A 21813-nucleotide genomic window follows, 5' to 3' on the forward strand; every position below is an offset into this window, starting at 1 on the left:
GCCACCTTGGAAGAAGGCCCCTCTCACCTGTTCTCTCTGTTCTCTTGCAGGCTGCCTGGGCAGTGCCAGTACCTGGGGTTGCCAGTGGCTGATTACTTCAAGCAGTGGATCAACCTGAAAAAGGTACCAGAGCTTGTCTCCTTGTGTGTGCTTAGGGCCTCGGGCTGGTGGGGTGGCATGGGCTCTCTTCCCTTTCTCCTTCCCTTTCCCTGGCTCTTTCCTTTTCTTCCTCTCTTTGCCTCCTCACCCCCTGCTCTGGTGGCCACCTGAATCTTTCTCGGTGTGGGGATTGGAGTGGAGCTGAGCTGCTGGCAGGCACTGCCTTGGTGGGCCCTGAGAAACCTGGACTGGCTGAAACAGACTTTGTTTGGGAGGGGCATGCTCCTCAGGAAATCACCCTCAAACCTCTAGGCACAGGGGACTTAAGAGCCATGCTTCCCTTCAAGGTTTCAGGCCCACCTTGCCATGGGCTGAGCATGTGGAAAGGTATTGGTGAGGTTGCTAGAGGGTTCTGAGCTGATCGTCTCTGGCAGGGAGCCAGAATCTTGGGTTCTTGCCTCCTTCCCCCCTCGCTGTGGGCACTACCACCATTGCCCTTTCCCCTTGCCCAAGTGTGTCTATTCATGTAGGGCTTGACTTGTCAGGGTCCCCTTAGTAGAAGAGGTGAGGATGGGAAGGATCTCCCAGCTGCCCCCCCCCCCCCCTGGTGCCAGCAGGCTTCAGTAGTGTTTTCCCAGCAAGACAGCCTGTTCATCTTGGCATACAGGCTGGCATAGCATAGCTCTTCCTCAGCCAGCAACCAGAGCACACCCTACCCTTTAGCTTCTGGCCTCTCTTGGTGGCATCTGTTTGTGCTCAGTCCTGCCCTCTGTGAGGTCACAGCCCATGTGGGCAGGAGAGTCTCAGGCCATGCTGCTCAGAGCCAGGCTCTTGGCATGGACAGAAAGAGGCTCTTGGAGGGGGGGTGGGGAGCTCAGATGAGTGAGCCTGAGGTGTGCAGACAGAGCCCATGGACTTCATTTGAGGTTAAGCCCCTGGTTTACAGAGAAGGAAACTGAGGCTCACCATTGGGTAATGATTTGCCCATAGTTACACAGGGACAAGTGGTTGAGCTGGGAATTGAATCCAGGCCCTTTGACTCCAGATCTATGGCTAGATGGGTAATAGTGCCCACATGTATAAAGGGCTTTAAGGTTTGCCAGGAAATGTTACCTGGTTTGAGCCTCACAACAACCCTGGGAGGGAGGGCTGTTATCACCCCCATTTTATAGGTGAGGAAAATGAAGCAGGCAGAGGGTAAGTGACTTTCCCTGGGTTATACAGCTAGTGAGTGTTTGAGGCTGGGTTTGGTCTCAAGTCTTCCTAACTCCAGGCCTGGTGTTCCATAGCTAGCTAGATAAGACAGACAGATGGACAGATGGATTGCACTAAGCACTGAGGATACAAGTCCAGCCCTCTCTTTCCTTTCCCTTTCCCTGCCCTTTGGGAGCTTATACTGGGGGGAGATGACCCACAAAGGGGAATTGGGGAAGGGCTTGGAGATGGTGGGGAGCAGCCTGGAGGTCAGCTTCTGGTCAAGATGAGATAAAAAGCTCCCTGTCAGAGCCCAGTGTCCCAGAGGCAGGTACAGGGCTTGGAGGGGATGAGGCAGCAGAGCCTGTGAGAGACAGTTAGGAAATGGGCCTTCCCCTGGCCGCAGCTGCCAGTCAGATAGAACGTGGTCCGATCAGTCAGGGGAGGAGATGAGAACCCATTGACTTTCCTATAGAGTAATGGGCTTTGAACGCTTTGAACGGGTGGCAAGGCTGTGGCTGAGGCCTGGGGAGGGACTGAGAGGGGCTCAGAGAGCAGCAGCGAGCAAGGTCAGGTGGGCAGGGCAGCTCCTCATCCTAGGCTGGTCAAGAGGGAATGAGGTATGCGTGTGTGCTCACACACATACACACGTGCTCACACACACATATACACGTGTACACACACACAGACACGCACACATACTTTGAGCGCTGGCAGTGCCCACAAAAGGTCTGATCCTTGCAATCCATGAGTTGAGTGACTCGCAAGCTGGACGTTGGGCATGGAGATACAGAGACCCTCAAGGGCCTGGGCCTGCTGCTCTGTTGGGGGAGGCATATGCATCATCAAATATGGAAACTAGGGGCATCAGGACACGCCTCCAAGGAAAGGTGGTGCCTGAGCTGAGACCTGGAGAGTACCAGGATCCCCAGAGGCTGAGGTGTGGAGAGGGAGGGGAATGGCCAGTGTAGACATGGAGCTGTGTGTGGGGAACAGTGAGGCCACTGGCTGGGGAATGTGGCCAAGGAGCCTGGCAAGGGAGCCTGGGGGTGGCCCAGGAAGACTTCTAGTGTTGAGGCACCGGGGAGCCAGCCGTTTAAAGCTTTGTGACCCAGAGTGGGCCAAGTCAGACTTGTGTTTAGGACACAGATTTTGCTTCAGGAAGGAGGTTCGTGTGCTTTTGTGGGGGCTGGGAGGCAACTGGAGTTTGCTCCAAGATGCTCTCAGATGGGGGAGGCAAGTGGCACCCCTGACTGGCTGCTTCCAGGAGGGAGGGCCTAGGCATCCTGGGCTGTCAGAGTCAATCTGGGACCTTGACAGATGGGCAGCCCCGGAGGCCCAGCAGGCACTCAGCCACATTGACCAACCGTGAATGATGGCCCTGTAAAGTTCATTCTGCTTTCAGGTGGATGGACATCAGGGCACTGAGTGCCAGTGGGCACCTGGTAGGAAGACAGGATGCTTGGGCGGGACAGAAGCAGTGCTTTACAGTGGCAGCCTCATCTCCTGCCATCAGCCCTGGCTGCAGAGGCTCAGGCGCAGGACTCCCCTCCTTCCCTTCCATACTAGAGGCTTCTCCTTATCATGGTTCTGCCTCCTCTGCTATGGGAGGTGCCATGGGCAGCTTGACGTGGTTGCCAGGAGTGGAAGGACGGATTGTCGGTGTGAATCTAGGCAGGTACCTAAGAAGGCACCGAGGAGGGCGGGGTGTGGAATCTTCCAGCCCTGGGACTATGGGAGTTAACTTGATGGGAGCCATAGACCCTGGGAAGAGAAAGGAGGGGAGGGTATTTAGGCACTTAGCAAAGGGCAGACAGACTGCAGAGTGGCAGGGCCCCTGGCAGCCCCTGAGCTCACACGTTGTGAAGGATGCCGTTGTCTCATGTCTGATCCTTCATTCTCCACCCCCATGCTGGAGCTAGTCGTGCCTGCTGACATTTGTAATGTCGCTGAGTGATTGTGAATCATGTCACTGTGGTGTGATGCAGGCCCTGCCCTCTGGGCCCTCGAGGCCAGTCTGGTCACTCTGACCGTGGCTAGCCCCGGCCAGGGTCCAGCAGGGCTCTGCCTTGCCTTGGGCCAATGCCACAGAGGCAGCAGGCTCTTCTGGGAAGGTGGGCGCTGCCCCGGCACCCAGTACCCTGCTGGGATGTCCAGGTGGTCTGGCAGGAACCAGCCAGGGGCTACGCTGCCCGTTGTTCTGGTGGCAGGAGCCCAGGGCTGGGGAGTTAGGAGTCCTGCTTCTATAGTCTTCTGCTTTGGGTTGGCCCAGCCCTCCACAGACTGTCTGGTGAGATCTCACAGCAGCCCTGGGTGCAGTTACTGTGCTGATCTTACAGATGAAGGAGCGGAGACTGAGAGAGGGGAATGGACAGACTTGCCTCAAGTCCTCCAGCCCAGCAAAGCATCTGGAGCAGGATTCAAACTCGGGCCTTGCTGAGGCTAGTGGTCTGCCCGGTGCGCCACCTGGTGGTTTAGAAATGGGAGCAGCTGAAACCTGCTTTTGTAACACACAGCATGTCACAGAGAAGACCCCAAGCCTTAGAGGGTAGTGACCCAAGAGGCCCCCCCCGGCCCTTCCAGAGAAGCACCCCCTGTAGAGTTAAAATCCCAGCACGCTCAGGGTTTGGGAACTTGAGTGAGAAGAGGGGGGCCTGCAGAGAAGGGGAAGCCAAGTGTCTAGGTCTTAGAATCCTAGGGGACCCCAGTGGGCACCTAGCCCAGCTGACTCATCTTACCCAGGAGGACACACAGGTGCCACCGTGGCCTAGGTGAAATTTGAACCCAGAACTTCTGATTCGCTGATTCCATACCCAGAGCCCTGTGTGCTCTTCCCCAAGGTGGGTCTTTATCTCCCTCTCCTTGGCCCCAGAGGCCTTTGAGCCTCAGCACCTGCTTGGGATGGCCAGCCAAGGATGAGGCATCCCCGGGCCGTCCCTTCTGTTCCCCTTTGTGGAGCAGCTGCCGTGAGCCAGGCCTGAGCCCCAGGGAGAGGCCCCAGCTGGGCTGGGTGCAGAGTTGAGGCCCGGCTCTGCTGCAGAGTCCTCAGGCTTTGTCCTCCCAGAGCAGAGCTGGGGACCGCTGGCCTGCCCTGGCCAGGAGCCTCTACGCTTCTTCTCCTTTAAATATGTCGTCGTCGAACAGCTGTCTGAACTCTGCAATCTCTTTCACTCCTTCCCTCGCCTTGTTAACATGTGTTGCCTTTGGGGTAATCAGGGAAAAAATATTATGTCCTTTTACAATTACCGGGTTTTGGAATATTAAAATGTCTCGCTGCATCGGCAGTGTTATTTTGATTGGTATTCTAACCTTTGACTAGCCCATAAAGCGAGCCGCTCTTGGAGCCAATATTGCAGGGCTGAAATTTAATTCCGAAATGATTCCAGATAATAGGGAGACAGATAATATATGCATGAAGGATATTATGTTTGGACTGAATGCAGCAGGGCCAGGGCTGGGGAGTTGAATAATAGCCCAGAGTGAGTTATAATCTGTGGGACAGAAATACCTTACTGTCAGGGCCAGCAGAGGAGCCCCTGGATCACAGGCAGCAGGAAGAGGCAAGAGGAAGGAAGGGGCCGCACCCCAATAGGAGGGGCATAAGGGTGAGTACTAAAGGCATTGCCTGCCTTGCCCTGTCTGTGCCATCAGAGTGCCCACCGTGCAGCCTGACAGCCACCACAGGAGAGTCCTCTGAGGCGAGGCCAGATCATCTGAGCTGAGCCTGATGGAAAGGGAAGGATTCTAAGAAGCAGGGGTACATTCGGGGTGCAGGGAGCAGTCTGTGCAAGGGCATGGAGGTGAGAGATGGGAGACCTAGTTTGGGGGATATCGAATTTGGCTGAAATATTGAGTGCCTGAAGGAGAAGTCACGTGAAATAAGTCTGGAAAGGTCAGCCAGATCATGAAGGACTTTAAATGCCCAGCTGAGCGATTGTATTTTATCTTGGAGATGATAGGGTTTTTTTTACTGGGGTCATGATACAATCTAGGACAAAGGGGCTGGTGGCCTGTTGGGAGCCAGAGAGCATCAGATTGGGAAAGGGCCTAACCACCATTCCCTGTGAGGCCATCCCGGCTGGAGAAGAGAAGATGTAGTGATTAGTGAGGCTGTGACATGGAAGAAACATGAGCCTGATACTTCTTGGCTCCAGAGGGCAGAACCAGAAACATGGGAGAAGCTGCAGACGTGCCAGGTGGGGCTGCATCAGAAAGTGCCTGAAGATCCAAGCCTTCCCGGAGCAGAAGGAACAGCCTGCACTGAAGGCCTGGGAGCAGGCCTGGGACGAGAGGCGGCTTTCTTGGCTCTGGGTTGGACTCTGTGCCTCTGAGAGCTGTTCCAACCCCCAGCCTCCGGGAATCTGAGAGCAGGAGGTTCCCAGGGGTCCCTGATGTGTGTCCAGGAGAGCCAGGGTGCACTGTTCTGTCCCCTCCAGTCACTGCTCCATTTCATTGTGGTTGTGCCCACCCTGCCCCGGCCCACCCCCTCTGGCCTCCCATAAATCCTCTGTGGAAGACTGACCCAGGGCCCCATGGTAGCTCCTCTGTTGGGGAGGCATAGGCTTTCAGCCCCTCAGGGACCAGGAAGAATTCACCTTGATCCCTTTCCCAACTCTGTATGCCATCTTCTCTGGTCAGCCCTTCTTCCTCTGGCATCTATCTTCCCTCCTGGGAACCTGTTGGAATGAGAGCCACTGGACACAGGCTGGATTGTCCTAAAGGATTTTGCTGTTACTTAAAGGAACATTGATCAAATAAAACAGACTTCAGGGAACAGAACTATTTGGCAAACATGGGAAATGATTGGTGGAGAGGGTAAGCTGAAGGTTGACCTAGTATGTGGCCTTCAGGCACTTCCATTTGGGAAGGGGAGTGCCACCCAGAGTCCCAGCCCCACCACTGAACCAGAGTCTGGTCCTTGTGCCCAGGCTAGGGAATGGGCAGAGATCCTGCCTCTCAGGTCAGGAGGAGTTCAGCCACAACAGCCTAGAATGTTTGACCGAATCTAATAAGGTAGAATACAGTAGAAACAAATGTAAAGTCTTATATTTGGGTCCAAAAGATCAGCTCACCTTTGTTTAGCATTGTAAGGTTTGCAGAGCACTTTATGTACATTAAACAAGACTGTGAGGTGGGTGCTGTTGTCCCCATTTACAGATGAAGATGCTGAGGCTCACAGATCTTGTGACTTTCCCAGGGTCATACAGTTTACTAACTGAGACAGAATTTGAGCCCAACTCCTCCTGACTCCAGATCCAATATCAAGGCACATAGGCATAGGGTCAGAAAGATCTGGGGAGACTTCAGGGAAGCCTAGGTTTGCTCTTAGCAGCGTCCTGTGGTGTTAGAGGAAGCTGATGCAGTCTTGGACTCCATTAATGGAGACCGGAGCCTGAGAGGGCAGGGTGCCCCACCCTCCTCAGCCCCTGCCCAGGCCACATGTGGCCCAGGGTGCTGGGCATGTTCAGACTGGAAAAGAGAAGACTTGGTATGGGGGAGGAGTTTCTCCACCGGCTTTGCTGGGCCTTCTGGCCTCATCATTCCCCCAAAACCACTCTCTTCGAAGTTACAGAGGATCTCTTCACTCACCAGGCTAATGGCCTTTTCTTATGCCTCCTTCTGACCCTCTCTGTAGCCATGGAGGCTGTCCCTCCCTCTCTTCTCTCTGAGTTTTTGTGACAGTAGCCTGCCTCTGCATTCTCCTCCTACATCTCTGACCACTTCTCAGTTTCCTTTTCTGAATCTTCATCCAGACTGGGGCTTGGTGTAGGGTAGGAAGAGCTTCCCAGCACCAAGAACTGTCCCAAGGTGGGATGGGTGCCTGAGAGGCAGTGAGCCTCCCCTCATTGGAGGTCTCCACCCAGAAGCTTAATGTCCCCCTCCTGGGGCTGCTCTCAGAGGGGTTCCCTTAAGTTTGGACTCGGTGGTCTCTTGAGTCCTCTTTTCAGGGCAAAGTCGAGGATCCTGTGAACGTTTGTCCAGTTTAATAAACCCATCCAAATCCCCTCCAGCAATAAGGGAAGGAAGCAGGCTAAGCTGGGGACCAGTGCCTCTGGTGGCCTTTTTTGTTTGCTCAGTAACACCAGACAAGAAGCTCTTTGTGGTCCTTGGATGAGGCCCCACTAGCCCCGGCTCAGTCAGAGCTTCAGCCCCCAGCCTCCTGACAAGTTGGCACTTGGCTGTCGTACCTTCTATTACCTTCTCCTGATCCCATGGCCTGGATGGAATGGATGCTCTGGGCTTCACTCCCAGCTGTCCACTTTTCCTTTCTTGTCAGGATGACTCCTCTTTATGTCTTCGGAATTTCATCCTCAGGAGGTTCTGTTCAGCTGGGACTGACTTTCCAAGGCATCTTGCTTACTTTTCTCTGGAATCTTTTGACATTTCCCCTTCCCAGATCTAGTATACATGTCACATTCTCTCCAGCATCCCGTCCTTTTATCACCAATTCTAACACGAAGGAGACCCTTCCCCCCAAAGATTCCAGTAATTTCCACCTTGTGTGTGAGGTTCAGATCCTGAATATTTGGGGAGGGGGTCAGACAACAAGCATTTATGAAGTGTTTATTTATATTGTGCTAAGTGCTGGGATACAAAGAAAGTAAAAACATAGTCCCTGCTCTCAAAAGGCTCACATTTCCAGAACAAAAATTTCCCTCATGTTTAACCTTGTGCTCAACACATCTCAGGTACTTAATAAATACTTGGAGATCGACTGATTCCTCTGCCTTTTGAAGGGTGAAATCACCATTAAGGCATGTTAAGTAATTGTTAGCTATGCTATTTGGGGCAAAGAGCTCTAACAGATGTAACATTTGTTAAGCATCTACTGTATGCCAGGCACCGTGCTAAGTGCTGGGGATACAGAAAGAGGTAAAAGATTGTCCTTGCCCTCAAGGAGCGCACAGTCTAATGGGGGAGACAGCAAACAAACAAATGTGGACAGACAAGCTTATAGACAGGATAAATAGAAAATAATTAGAGGGAAGGTACTAGAATTAAGAGGGGCTGGGATTAAAATGTTGGATAATGGATTCCTCTCTCTGTCTCTGTCTCTCTCCTCTCTCCCTCTCCTATCTTTCTCCTCTCTCTCTCCCCTTCTCTATCTCTCTGTCTCTCTCCTCTCTGTCTCTCTCTCACACACACATACACACACACACTCACACCCCTATTGTGTCATGCCAGGCTTGTGATCTCTTTCCTGAACTTTTCATCTGCCTCATCAATCTGTTGCAGACCCCACTAATGAGATTCCTTGTCACCCAAAGTTCTCCTGCCATGCTTTCCCCTCTCTGCTTCCTGGATTTCTTTATTCTATTGTATCTTCTTAATAAACTGTACTTCTCTGCCACTCTTTCTCACCAGGTGTTAGGGATAGCTATGGTACCAAATTTGCCTCCTTGTATTAGAATCTGTAGTTCACCCTGCACATTGTCAAAATAGGCTTCTGTATATCTGGGAAACACTTCCAGTTCATTATATTATGTGTGTAGCCATTTTATTCTGTTTTTTTTTTTTTCCAGTCCAAAAAATGAATGAATGACAGAAAAAAATGTAAATGCTTCCCATGTGCCAGTCTAGGTTTACAAAACCTAAAGCATAGGCATCCCATACCTGAGATACAATACCCGCATAGGGGAGTGGAGTGGGACCGCAGGGGAATAGGTCGACACACCTATCCATGAACAGTGGTAGCATTGATTTGATCTGGCTTCGTGGTTCCAAAACTGCAAAAGTAGAACAGAGAAAACAAAGGCAAAGTGAGAGTTGAGCAGGTCTTCCATCCCTCCATAGTGGTTCTCATTGTATCCACCTTGAACAATGTCTCTGTACTACCCCTTCCCCAATTAGTGTAAACATAGAAGGTTCAGAATCAATCATTCAAAAGTACAAACTAGGTGCTCTAAGGAGTGAAGTGCTTTGGAACATTGGATAAAGATATACCAAGAAGAAATAATTTGTGACTGACTCAAAAAATCAGACTGACTTCTGGGCTTATACACTGTAAGCCAGTCTGGAATCATGAAATGAGTGGTAATGGTTGAGTCCAGTGGTAAAGAACTCCTAAGAAGCAATTGCCCTTGGTGAGAGAGAGTCAAGTTTCTCTTTCCCCTCCATTAACCAACAGATGACCTTGTGATCTTTGAAAGGTCATAAGATCTGAAATGAGAAGTAGACACTGGAGCCAGAAGTGTATGAACCTAAGAGACACACTGAGGACAGTCTAGACACATCAAAGAAAAGCAGCTTCAGGGTTCCACAAGTTCATTAACCCTCAGAGCCCAGGAAAGAGGGCTACACGAGGCCTCCATGGCAGGAGAAAATCACTTCCAGTAACCAGTTTCACTTTGACCACATATATTCTTTAGAGCTCGGTTTCCCCAATGGATTTTGTGAGTGTAGTAAGTGGGCCTCTGGTTTGGGGATTGCTTCTGTATCAGCTCCCTTTGCTATACCTGCTTAGTAAATACCTTTTTTAAAAGTTCATTCATTTTTACTGATAATCAATGGGGAACCCACCAGTGGGGGCTCAGGATCAACAGAACTTGAAATTTTACCTCCTTAGAGGACCCCTAGAACCTTGAAGGGAGAAGAAATCTAGCTGTCTGTTAGGAAATCAACCTATCAATTCAAGTGAAGATCAGGTGGGGAGTGGGCTACATACTAATATATATTAGAGCTATTTGTATATACATTTCTTTACAGCCTCTCCCACCCCCACTAGATCATAAACTCCTTAAGAGCAGGAATGCTATCTTACTTTATCCTTGCATACCTACACTCAAATGTTTTTACCCTAGCATGGAGGTGACTCTGGGTTTTCCAAGGCTATACTGGCATGGTGTAAGCCCTGCCAGTCATGCTGAAAAGGGTTCAAGGACATCCTTACAAACAGCCCGTAAATACTGTCTGAGCACAAGTCTGTCTTCCTCTGGAGAGGCTCATGAAGTCTTTTGCCATAATAACTCAGTCCTGTGAGGGGTCTCCTTCCGCTGCTGTAGCGCTGATGCATGGTGGCAAGACCCCATCTTACAGGCTTTATTAAACATCTACTATATGCCATGTACTTTATGAGGTACTGAGGACAAAAGTCAAAACAGCAAATAGTCCCTTAGGGAGCTTACCATTTTCTGTAATAGTTAGCACATTAGCAGACAAATGGTCATTTGAGGAAGGACATCATGATCACCAAGGAGGATTAGAACAGCCTTCTCATAGGATGTGGTATGGGAGCTGAACCTTGAATGGAGCTTGGGATTGTAAGAGGCAGAAGAGTTGGAAGGGACCTCAGCAGCCATCTGACCTGACCCTCCAGTCAAACAAAAGAAAATCGCTTCACTAGCATACTAAGCCCTCCAGTGATCCTCCAGCCTGCTTGACAGTCTCTGAGAAAAGGGAACAAGGTTGTGTATCCTGACATAGGGGACAGCCCGTGCAAAGGCACGGAGATGGGAGATGGAATATTCAATCTGGGGACCAACAGCAAGTCAGCCAGTTGACCTGGAATATAGAGCATATGAATTTAATTCATTTCAGCAAACATTAAGTGCTATGGATTCAGAGACAGAAGGCAACACTCCCTGCCCTCAGTGGGCTAACATTCTACCGAGAGGATACAATTTGTAGCCAGAAAGTCAATACAAAGAATTGACAAACATGCACAAATTGAAGGAAGAGTGGGACCCAGTTGCTGGGTGGCTGGGAAAAGGCCTTGGGTAGGAGCTAGCACCTGTGCTGTGCTTAGGAAGCCCCAAGAAAGGCTGGGAATTCCTCTCTGATGCCTGTTTCCCTCTTCAGAGTAATCCCAGTTGGGGGGCTATAAGAACACGATGGCACAGCCATGGTGGTGTAGAGGGGAAAAGGGCTGATCTTGGAGTGAGAATGGGGGGTGGAAGGAGGACTGGAGAAGAGGACAAGGCTGCCCAAACACCACCCACTGTTTTTTAGACCACCAATAAGTCGTCAATGAGCTGTGGAGACTCAGCTCAGGGTTGCAGAGTCTCCTCGAAGTGGTCTGGGGTCACTCAGAGGAGTTTGACCCAGCCGTGCACACAGAAATAGCCAGGGAGAGGAAGAATACCTCTTGTCCAAGCTGGATGGGCAGCCCAGAGTTGGACAGGAGGAAGAGAGTGGGCTGGGTGGCCTTTGGGAAATCGTACAGTACTCTGAGCAGCTCTGGGCTTCTCTCTCTCGGAATCACTCAGCGGACAAACATGCAATCCAACATTGTCATTCCCTGCTCAATCAACTCCGGCTGCTCCCTCTTGCCTCTAGGATGGAAGATGACTTCTCTCTTCACACCCCAGCCTCAGCCTAACTTTCCAGTCTCTTTGGACACTTTGCCCCTTGCTGTACTCCATGATACAGCCACACTGAAATGATCCCTACTTGTAATGAGTTTACATTCAGATGGAGGAGAAAATAAATTCATGTAGAAATATATGCAGATAAGCTATATACAGGATAAATAGGAAGTAATTATAAGAGAAGGCACTAGAATTAAACATTGGGGAGATCAGATTATTCAATATAAGGACTGGAAGGGCTCCCCAGTTGGCCTTTGGTGCCCTCCCCCCCAGAAGCAGTGGCCCATAGTGTCAGGATGGCCTGAGGTCCAATCTCACTTCTGATACTTGCCGGTTGTGTGACCCTGGACCAGTCATTTAACCTCTCCCAACTTCAGGTTCCTAAACTGGACAGGCACTAGAGACCCTTGGTCCCTTCCAGATTGAAATGTAGGAGCCCATGAGGGTCCAGTAGAGGTTGGATGACCCTCAGGGCGGGATGCTCTGTGCAGGGGAGAGCAGAATGAATCACGTTCCTTTTTGCCGTGACCTCCCTTGAATGCCTGGCAGTGGGCTTGTGCCCCTTCCATCCTCTCCCTGCCCCACGCAGCTCCCAGGCTTCCTGACATGCTGGCTCCCTTCTCTGGTCACTCCAATGTGTGGTCCCCCTGTGACCTCTGCAGAGGACATTCATGGCCATTTAGCGCTGGAGGGGGCCTCTCATTTTATAAGTGGCCCAGAGAGGTGAAAGGACACAAGGTCACACAGAGCTTGTGACAAACTCATGTGCTCTGGCTTCTTGTTCAGGTGTGTCTGACTCTGTGGCCCTGTTTAGGGTTTTCTTGGCAAGGATACAGTGGTTTGCCATTTCCTTCTCCAGTTCATTTTACAGGTGAGGAAACTGCCACAAACAGGGATAAGTGACTTGCCCAGGGTCAAACACAGCTACTAAGTATCTGAGGCTGGATTTGAATTCAGGTCTTGCTGCCTGTTCTTCCAGGCACCTGATCAAGATGCTAGGCACACCTTACCAAAAGTGGAACCCTCTATTGGACACCTTTAGCTTGGTAGGTTCTAATGCCTGAGCACCCAGAGTTATGTGTTCAGTCCCATTCCCTGACACTACCCCCAGCCCCCAGAGGTCAGCTGTCTCCCAGGCACCCCAGAGCCCTTGACTCTCCCCTGAAAGAGAAGCTATTGGGTCCTTCCAGTGCCACCTAAGCCAGGTGCCGTGGCAGCCTGTGGTCTGGGCATGACGGACTCTTTCCAGCTGGGGCTATGGGGTGGAGGTGGAGGGGACCAACCTTTTTTTTTTAACATTGCTCCTCCCCTTGCTGCTGGCCAGGATCTTAAATTTGATAGGGGAATGGGCAGGACTGGGCCTCCCTGCACATCCAGAAGATTATTGATTGGTGAATGTGAATTGCCATCCTTTTCTGACCTACAGTACCTCTGCAGCCTTAAAAGGGCCAGGTAGAAAAGAAAGGGGGGAGGGACTGATCCCATGGACCTGGGGCCTCCCTGACCACTCAGAGGCCAGGAAGGAAGGCCGAAGAAGTCGGCTGCTTCCAGTCTCGGCCCCTGGCCAGGACCCTCTCCTGGCTGCCTCGCCTCACATGTGCAATTAGGACTCACTTTCCTCCAGCACTGTGTGGGACATGTATCTTTGTCTCTAGTTTACAGACGAGGACACTGGACCTCAGAGTGCTGCACTGACTTCCCCCAGCCTCCCATAACTGATAAATGCCAGGACCAGGCCTTGAGCTCAATGGCCAGTGGCCTTTCCATTTTACTGCCTGCCTCTCCTTGGACAACCTGGGATGGGCCATTGTGGCCTTCAGGTCAAGGGCAGTTGGGTCAAACTGACAAGCATTTATGAAGTGTCTGCTGTGTGCCCAGCATTGGGCTGAACTCTGGTAATACAAAGAAGGTCCATGCCAGGCTAATGGGGGAGAGAGCCTGCAAACTCTACCCAGAATAAAAGACAGGGAGTCTCTAGAGAGGCCTGGGAAAGGTGGCTGGGAGGGTGTGGGATGTTGGCTGAGACTCCCGGGAATCCAGGAGGTGGAGATGAGGAAGGAGAGCATTGCCGGTATGGGGAACAGCCCAGGCAAAGGCACAGCCTGGAGGCCAGTGTCACAATGAGGAAGGCTGAACGCTGCCCTCCAGCTGCCCTGGCTAGCAGCCTTGGCCTGTTCTTTGCTTCCTCACTCTCATCCCTCACCATCCAGGAGGTTCCCGTGTCCTGTGCCTGTGCCTTGGCGACATCTCTCTTCCATCACACCCCCATCACGTCACCCCCAGACTCTCATAGTGGCTGCTGGGGGTTGGCCGTCCTCTGCTCAGCCGCCAGGTCTGACCACATCACCCCTGTCTAAGAATCCTTGAGGACCAGAATCTGAATGGCTCCTCCGGGTGTCCCAAGCCCTTCACCATCTGGCTCTCTTACCAGACGTGTGTCCCATGACTCTCTCACGGTGGCGCCCAGCTGTCCCTGCTGCTCTCCCCACATTAAACCCCTCTCTTTACTCCGGGGTGACCCCCCCCAAGTGCTTTTGTGTACCTGAGAGCTGCCAGGGCCATCACGGTGTGCAGTGTCTAGCCCAGTCAGGACGATCCGCGTTCAAGTGTGGCCTCAGACACCTCCTAGCTGCGTGACCTGGGCAAGTGACCTCGCCTCTGTTTGGCTCTTTTCTTATCTGTAAAATAGGGATAATGAGAGCACCAACCCCCCCAGGATACGAGATCATATTTGTCAAAGCGCTTAGCCTGGCACCTGGCACGTAGTAGGTGCACTAGAAATGCGTATCCCCCCCCAGCAATGGGTCATCATTCCCCCTGGCCTGGCTCTGCCTATGGGATGAGTGAGGCCCAGGTGGTCTTCCCCACCAGGAGCTGTACCTGGGAGGCAACTTGTAGTACAGTGGCTGGAGCCTCAGGCCCGAGTTCAAATCCTACCCCAGACACTCCCCAGTTGGGTGACCCTGGGCAAGTCACTCAACCTCTGTCAGCCTTCGTTTCCTCAATTTTAAAACAGGTATAATAATAACCCCTCTGTCCCTGGTGCCTCACACACAGTAGGTGCTTAATAAATGCCCATTTCTTTCCTTCCTGAGCTCCCTGCCCTGTCTGGAGGGGGAGGTTGACTTCATGTCAACTTGAGGTATAGGGTGATACCCATGGAATACTGGCATCAGGCTTCATTAGTGTGGGGGGAGCCTGGAGGTGGGGGCCCTGGGAAGGCTAACCTTTGCCTCCTTCACACTCTAATTGGAATCTTGCAGAATTAGCCAGAGACAGGGCTGCTGCTCAGGATCCCTGTTCATTAGCCGGCTGATGGGGCTCCAGAGTTTCTGTTCCCTCGCTTTTCTGTGTCTGACAGGCCTAGTCCCTGGAGAGGCACCCAGGCAGGGGGTGGATGGGCCAGGCACATGTCTGCCTCTCTGCCAGGTGGCTTAGCTTTTCCTCCTCTCCTTGGCCAGGACCCTTGTGCTCACACAGGGCTGTCCTGCCAGCCTGGCCAGGTTCTGCCTGCCTCAGACCCAGCTGCTGCAAGAGCCCATAGGGATAACCCAGTTACATTACAGGTGGAGGTGCTAAGGCCCAGAGGGAAGAGGAGGCATGCAAGGCCACACCACCCCAGACTTAGTGGCAGAGCTTGGTTGATCTGCCTGGTGCCTGGGTCATTTGGTTGGGCAGCATAGTTGGCACTGCCCTGGATAAGGCTGGCTGCCTCCAGACTCTGAGGTGTTAAGATGAGGGTGTATGACATGGCAGAGATAAGAGACTGATGGGTTTTTTTTCCCCCAGAAGTGAATGTACTCTTTCTTAAAGAGGAAAAAAGAATCTGAGGATTTGTCACCCTTTATTTAGGCTGTATAATGAGTCCAAATTTACAGGGCACTTAAACCCTGGCTGTGTGCGATGTATGCTTGGAGAAAGAGACCTCTCCATCATCCATCCTGCTTTTTCTCCACCATGCCCACAGCAGGTATTCCCCCAGCCTCTGCCCAAAGCCCTCCAGTGTCTCTTGGCATGGCAGAAGGTCAGAGGGAAATAACATGAATACTCCTTGTGGGGCATGTGCCTCGCTGTCCCCAAGGGGAGGGCTGGCCAGAACTCTGTGCCAGGCCCCTTCCAAGGGGCATCTGTCTCAGTTTCTCTCCCACAAACGGTGTTGAATGTCTGCCGTGTGCAGAGCCTGGGGGGCCTGGCACAGGTCCCCTGGGGGCTGGTGTTTGCTTTGCCTAATGACTGCAGTCGGGTACCAGCTCAGTGCAGGTGGGGGAGGAGGGGGCCTGGTGTGACTTCGTTATGCAATGTGCATATTATGCCTTCATTGTAGTGTAATTACGCCAGCTGCCGATGGGGAGTGTCATAAAAGGATATAAAATGCCCATTATCTGTCTAAAGAATTCCTCCTGTGTATAGTGAGGGCTGGTATTTTATCTTATTTTTATAGCTCTAAGGGAAAGAGACAAGCCTGGCCTCTGAGAGCCCTGTGGGAAGCATGGGGCTGGGCTAGGCTGGTTTGGAGGGTGGGACCCTTGGAAGGGTCACAGTGGGCAAAGATGAAGGACCTTGACCATCCCTGAGCCTGGGAGCATCCACTGGGATATTCTAGGGTAGGATAAAGAAGCTGGTCGTGTTTCATGGGCTGAGGCATGGCTCAGGGACCTGTCCCCACCTGCAGCTCCCTAAAGGCTTGGTTGGGCAGCACGTGGGCATTGGAGAAGGCTCCAGCTTCTGCCTCCTGTCAAGATCAGTTCAGTTCAGCCAGTTGAGTTCCTGCTGATGCCTAGAGGTTCTGGGTGCCATTCTGGGGTTCCTGTCCTCGGGGGGCTTCTGTTTGCTTCTTCTTTTTGTCCTGCCTTTCAGCAGCATGGCTCTAGGCCCCTGCAGAGGCTGGGTGGGCTCTCTCTGTTTGTCATGGCTGCCACAAGCCCCAAGAGAAATGTGTTCATCTGGTGTGATTGCTGAGTGTTTCAGGGGCACGTCCAGTCATTGATTAATCAATGCCCAGGCTGGGCCCCTCCAGGCCCAATCTGTGTCTATTAGGCCAGTGGCCTCACAGTGACCGGCCGCTTCAGCTTTGTCTTTCCTACAGTTTCCACCCAAACCACAGACTCCTGGTGGCAGGATCCTAGGGCTCCTTTGGGAAACGAGGGGGAAAGGAATCTGGAGGGGGAGAGAATCAGAGAACATGGGCATAGTCCCTGACTGAGGAGGCTGGCCCATTCCCGGGACTGCAAAAGAGAGATTGGGTCTCTTCAAGAACCTGGGGATTTGGGGATGGGGATAGGGTGGAGAAGGTGCTCAGTACCATATCTTTAAGGGTCTCTGGTTGGGGGTCCTATATGTTCATTATACACAGCTGGGCTGCTGTGTACGTAACCCTCTCCCTCCCTAGGGACCGCTAGGATGTGAAGTCATGAATGCCTCTTCCCTTTGGGCAGGGGAGAATCACAGTTGTCTGCTACATTATCAGGGCTAACATAAGCTCAGAAAGGGTCTGCCTCATTGGGGAGGGAGCCAGGATGTTGTGTGGGAAATAGGTGGCAGCTGAGTTTTATATGGGAAGAGTACCTTGATTGGGAGCTTGGTGGTACAGGAGAGCAGGGTGCTACCATGTCTGTCCCCTCGCCCAAGGTCTGCCAATGGCTGGTTAAAGGTCAAATATAAAGGGTGATCCTTGGTGGGATCCTCATGGGGGGGGGGCAGGTATCTTTGGGGAGTGGCCTGCTTCTCCATGGGGTGTGCCTGGAATTTTGGAGGCGGAGAAGGGAGTCTCTGGGCCCCTGGCATAGTGATCTGCCAGCCAGACCAGGCCATCCAGGTCTTAAATGGGTACTGAAAAGTCTTGAGCATGGCTGTCAGTGGAGATGCCAAGGCCCTGTGGTGACACTTCAGAACTGGGATCCTTTAAGAAAAAGAATTTCCCAAACCAAGCACATTTTAGAGGTTTGCAAAACCAATATTTCTCCATCCTCCGCACTTATTCACCCTAATAGTTTGGGCCCCTAATTGGAAACGGGCTTTATTAGGCTCATTAGGAGCTTGGAATGATGGCAGGAAGAAATGTGGAGATGCATCAGGCTGCTGGGTAGTAAATCTGTAGCCTTAATTGGCCTGCTCCCTAATCAGGTGGGTCTGGAAGGGTTGCCCGGCTTGACTCAGAAGCTGGCCAGACCCGGAGACTGGGCCCGGCTGGCTGGCCAGCTTGTCCTCCCCACATCTCTTGGCAGGGCCGGGACGGATTTCCCGGGCCGGGCGTGGGACTCCTTGAAATGGCCTTCACACTCTCCAGCCCAGCTGGCAGCAGGTCCCCAGGATGTGGGGGCGGTGAGGAGGGGAGCCCCTTCCCAGAGCCTCATTGCCTATGCACGCGCCGTCCGGGCCTGGCGGCATGATTACCTCGCTGCGGAATCCGTCCCTGCCGGGGCTGCTGATAGCAATCATTGATTAAGAGGGTAATTGTCCTGAAAATTCAGATTGATCAAAAGGCAGAAATGATAACTTGTGTAACTGTGTTTAAAGCCACGTCCTGTCAATAGAAGAGCCAAAGATGGATCATGCAGAAAAAGGAGGGCGGAGGGGCTATAGGCCCACAGCAATTCTTCTTGGGGGTCCGTATCAGGATGTTTCTTGTCAGTAACCTGGGCTATTGGAGATTCAATCACTTTTATCTTCCCCTCTCTCTCTCAATCCAAATGCCTTTTCATATTAGAAAATTAGAATCCGCTCTGCTCATGCAAGATTTATTAGCTCTGCTGAGCGCTGGCACCCAACACTAAATGATGGGGCTTTTCAGGGGCTTTTTACACGTTATGACCAAACTCACAACTTCTCGGCATTGTCACCGGGAGCTCAGGGCCTCGGGGAGCTGCCTCCCTCTCTCACTCAGGGCAGCTGGGGAGCAAATGTCCTCCGGGTCCAGTTCACAGATTGGCTGGAGAAGCTGACTTGACCCACCTTCCAGCCCATTGCTATGAACATTTGGGGGTCCCTCTCAACAACAAGAGCTAGCCCAGAGCTGAAAGCACTGCCTTAGGAGGTGGTGGGCTGTAGAGAGGATACCTGTCAAGTGTCTGTTGGCCATCGTCTGTTGTGACTCCCAGCTTCGGATTCTGTAAATTGATCTCTGTATTCCAGAAAAATTGTCATGTGAAAGAGGGATTAGGCTCATTCTGCATGGCCCCCAAAGGAAGAAGTAGGGAGGCGGGGGAGAGGGGCAGCTGCAAAATATCCACGTAGGCTGGACGGGAGGGAAAATTTCCTATCATTGAAAGCCTTGGGGGACATGCTCTGTTAGGGGTGTGACCTGATGATACAACAACGAAGGTGTGGTCAGATGGGTAGGAGAAGCAGGAGAGGGTAGGGTCGTGAAAACTTGGCTGGAAGGGAAAACCCGGAGAGGGTGGTCTGCAGCATCAGATGCTACAGAGAGGCTGCGTCCTTCATGAGAAGGGTGAGACCTGAGAAGAGTCCGCAGAGGTGGTCAGTCAGAGATAGCTGGTGCCTTTGGAAAAAGCGGTCTCTGTGGAATGATGACATTGGAGGCCGGGGTACTCGGGGTAAAGGAGAGGAGAAGGGAGGTGGGGGCACCTAGTCTAAACAGCTTTTTAAAGAAATCTCTCTTTGAAAGGGGGAAAGACACAAGACAGGAGCTGGAGGGACAGGTAGGGTCAAGACGTTGTTGAATCCTGAGGAAATGTGAATGTTTGTAGGGGATGGAGAAGGAGCCAGTAGGCAGGGATAGAGTAAAGATTAGGATTTCCAGGCACAACTAACTGGAAGAGAGATGGGATGGAGGCTACAGGCAGAATGGTTGGCCTTCATCTTCATCAGAGAGCATAGTAAAGAGCAAAATTGGGCCTGATAACAAGGGGTAAGAGGCAGCTGGGTGGGGCAGTAGATAGGGTTTAGGCCTGGAGTTAGGAAGACCTGAGTTCAAATTCAGCCTCAGACCCTTACTGGTCATGTGTCCCTGAGAAAGACACTTAACTGCTGCCTGCCTCAGTTTCTTCTTCTGTTAAATGATAACGTTAGATAAGACCCTCTCCAGCTCTAGATATATGGTCCTGTGGCTTTGATATGGAAAAGAGGGAGCTCAGGGCAAATGACCTCTGTTTTCTCTCATCTTTGCTCCTCCTAAAATGTGGTGCCCAGAACTGAAACCAAGGTTCTCCCTAGGGACTGACCAGGGCATAACAGGTGGAATGCTGGATCTGGGGTCAGAAAGACCCCTCTTTAGATCCCACCTCGGACAGTGCCTGTGTGAACTGGACAGGTCATGTAATCTCTCCATCTGTAAAATGAGGGGCTTGGACTTGATCTGTGACAAAGACTTCAATAGGAAATGGTAACCCCAAACTCCTTTCACACTCTCTCTGGAGGTTAATATTTAGACATTAAAATGTGTAACATTTATCAGCACTGTAACTAGGCATTTCTTCTTCACCTCAGCTCTGTACTGTTCAGACAGCTCCCTCAGAGTTCATGTGTTTGGTCCAGCTGGGTCAGGACTTTTGCGCATCATCCTTCCATGTTCATCTCCTTCAAGAAGGGTTTAGGTACAGAAATTCTCTCCTGCTGACTATCAGCTCTGCCTGAAGGACCCAGGGGCACCCAGCCCCTCCGACTTGGAAGGATCGCCCCCAAGGACCTGATCATCTCCATATCACTCTTAGGTCACCTATGCTCAGGGGTCTCACACACACATAGACACACACACAGAGTGGGGCAGCCAAGAAGTCTCAGGAATTCACACACCTCTCATTCCTTCACAGTCCACCGAGTAGGTATTTCTTCCTGTGCAGTGACCAGTCTTCTGACCCAAACATCCCTTGCTATCACCAAGGGACCAGTAAGGGCCTGCTCTGTCATCCCAGCAGACCAGGTCCTTCCCTTATCCTCAGAAGTGGCTGGGGGACTCAATACAGGCCCCATGGGATGACCCCACCCAGGCTCCAGCTCCCTGCTGCACAGACCGCTATCCTGCCCTAGCTCCCCCATCTGCTCTGTGTCAGAATGATGCTAACCCAAGAATAAGATCCTACCATCCTCTCAGACTTGGCTCGGTGTTCCAGCCTGCCAAAGCCTTTTGAATCTTGACTGTCATCCAGTGTATAGCCACACCTCTCAGCTCCGTGTTCCCTGAGACTTGATAGGGAGGTATCTTGTGCCTTTATCCAGGTCCTTGAAAAGAGTTTTACACAGCATGGGACTAAGCATTGTGAGACTCCATTTGCCCTTTTACATGGTCTGAAAAAGATATGGGGATTCCAGGGGGCCACATCTCACTAGGAGCCAGCCTTGGGATGTAGCAACCAGAGGTCGACAAGCTCTTGGGCTTTGAGGGAGGCAGAGCTTCCTGGGAACAAGGAGGAGGCTGTTCTCCCACCCTCTGCCTGGGTGAGTTCCCATCTGAAACATCACACCTAGACAGCTTCTAGGACTAAGGCAGGGCCCCCGACTCTCACATCCCCTGCATGCCCTGGGGGAGGCCCATGGTGTCTGAGCATCTGTTTTCCCACTCTTGAAATGAAGGAGGCTGGATGAGATGGAAAGACCCTTCCAGCCCTGACCTTAGTCTCCAAGAGGACCCGCCCGTGTTCTGTCCCACTCAGGTGCTGTCTGAAGCATGACGTTCAGTTCTGGTGCCAGGGTTTGAGGAAATGATGCTGACCTGGAGAGAGTTCATCCAGGGTGGTAGAGGGCCTTCAGGCTGCATCTGAAGGTATTGGGGGTGTTAGCCTGGAGACAAGAAGACTCGGGGCAGGAGGGGGTGACCTGATGACGGTCTAGAAAGATTTAAAGGATTTTCTTGTGAAAAGGCACCAGACTGGGGCGGCCAGGTAGCACAGCGAGTAAGAGCACCGGCTCCAGTGTTGAGAAGACCTGGAGATCGAATCCTGGGCTCAGACACTTAGCACCCACCCAGAAACACCTGGCTGTGTAACCTTGAGCAAGTTACTTAACCCCAATTGCTTAGGGGCGGCCAGGTGGCTCAGCGAGTAAGAGCACCGGCTACAGTGTCGGGATGACCTGGATCAAATCCGGGCTCAGATACTCAGCACCACACCCAGAAATAACTGGCCGTGTAAACTTGAGCAAGTTACTTAACCCTGATTGCTTTAAAAAAAAAATTAAAGAAAAGGCACCAGACTAGTTCTGTCTGTCTGCAGGGAGCAGGACCCAGCACAGGAAGAGAGCATTGCAGGTTCAGGCCTAA

At 52.0% G+C, this 21813-nt stretch overlaps 1 protein-coding gene across 1 annotated transcript in view; it reads left to right on the top strand.

The window, feature by feature from the left end:
- The window catches only part of LOC138165053 (ERI1 exoribonuclease 3-like), a 184489-nt gene that overhangs the window by 96408 nt on the left and 66268 nt on the right, over window positions 1-21813 (top strand). The window contains 1 exon segment of the mRNA XM_069093158.1: window positions 51-123. Within this exon segment, the coding sequence (XP_068949259.1) occupies window positions 51-123 (73 nt within the window).

Source organism: Petaurus breviceps, unplaced genomic scaffold (genome assembly GCF_028583685.1).
Source record: "Petaurus breviceps papuanus isolate PSGF00001 unplaced genomic scaffold, PetGlider_PUasm1.0 207, whole genome shotgun sequence".
NCBI lineage: Eukaryota > Metazoa > Chordata > Mammalia > Diprotodontia > Petauridae > Petaurus > Petaurus breviceps.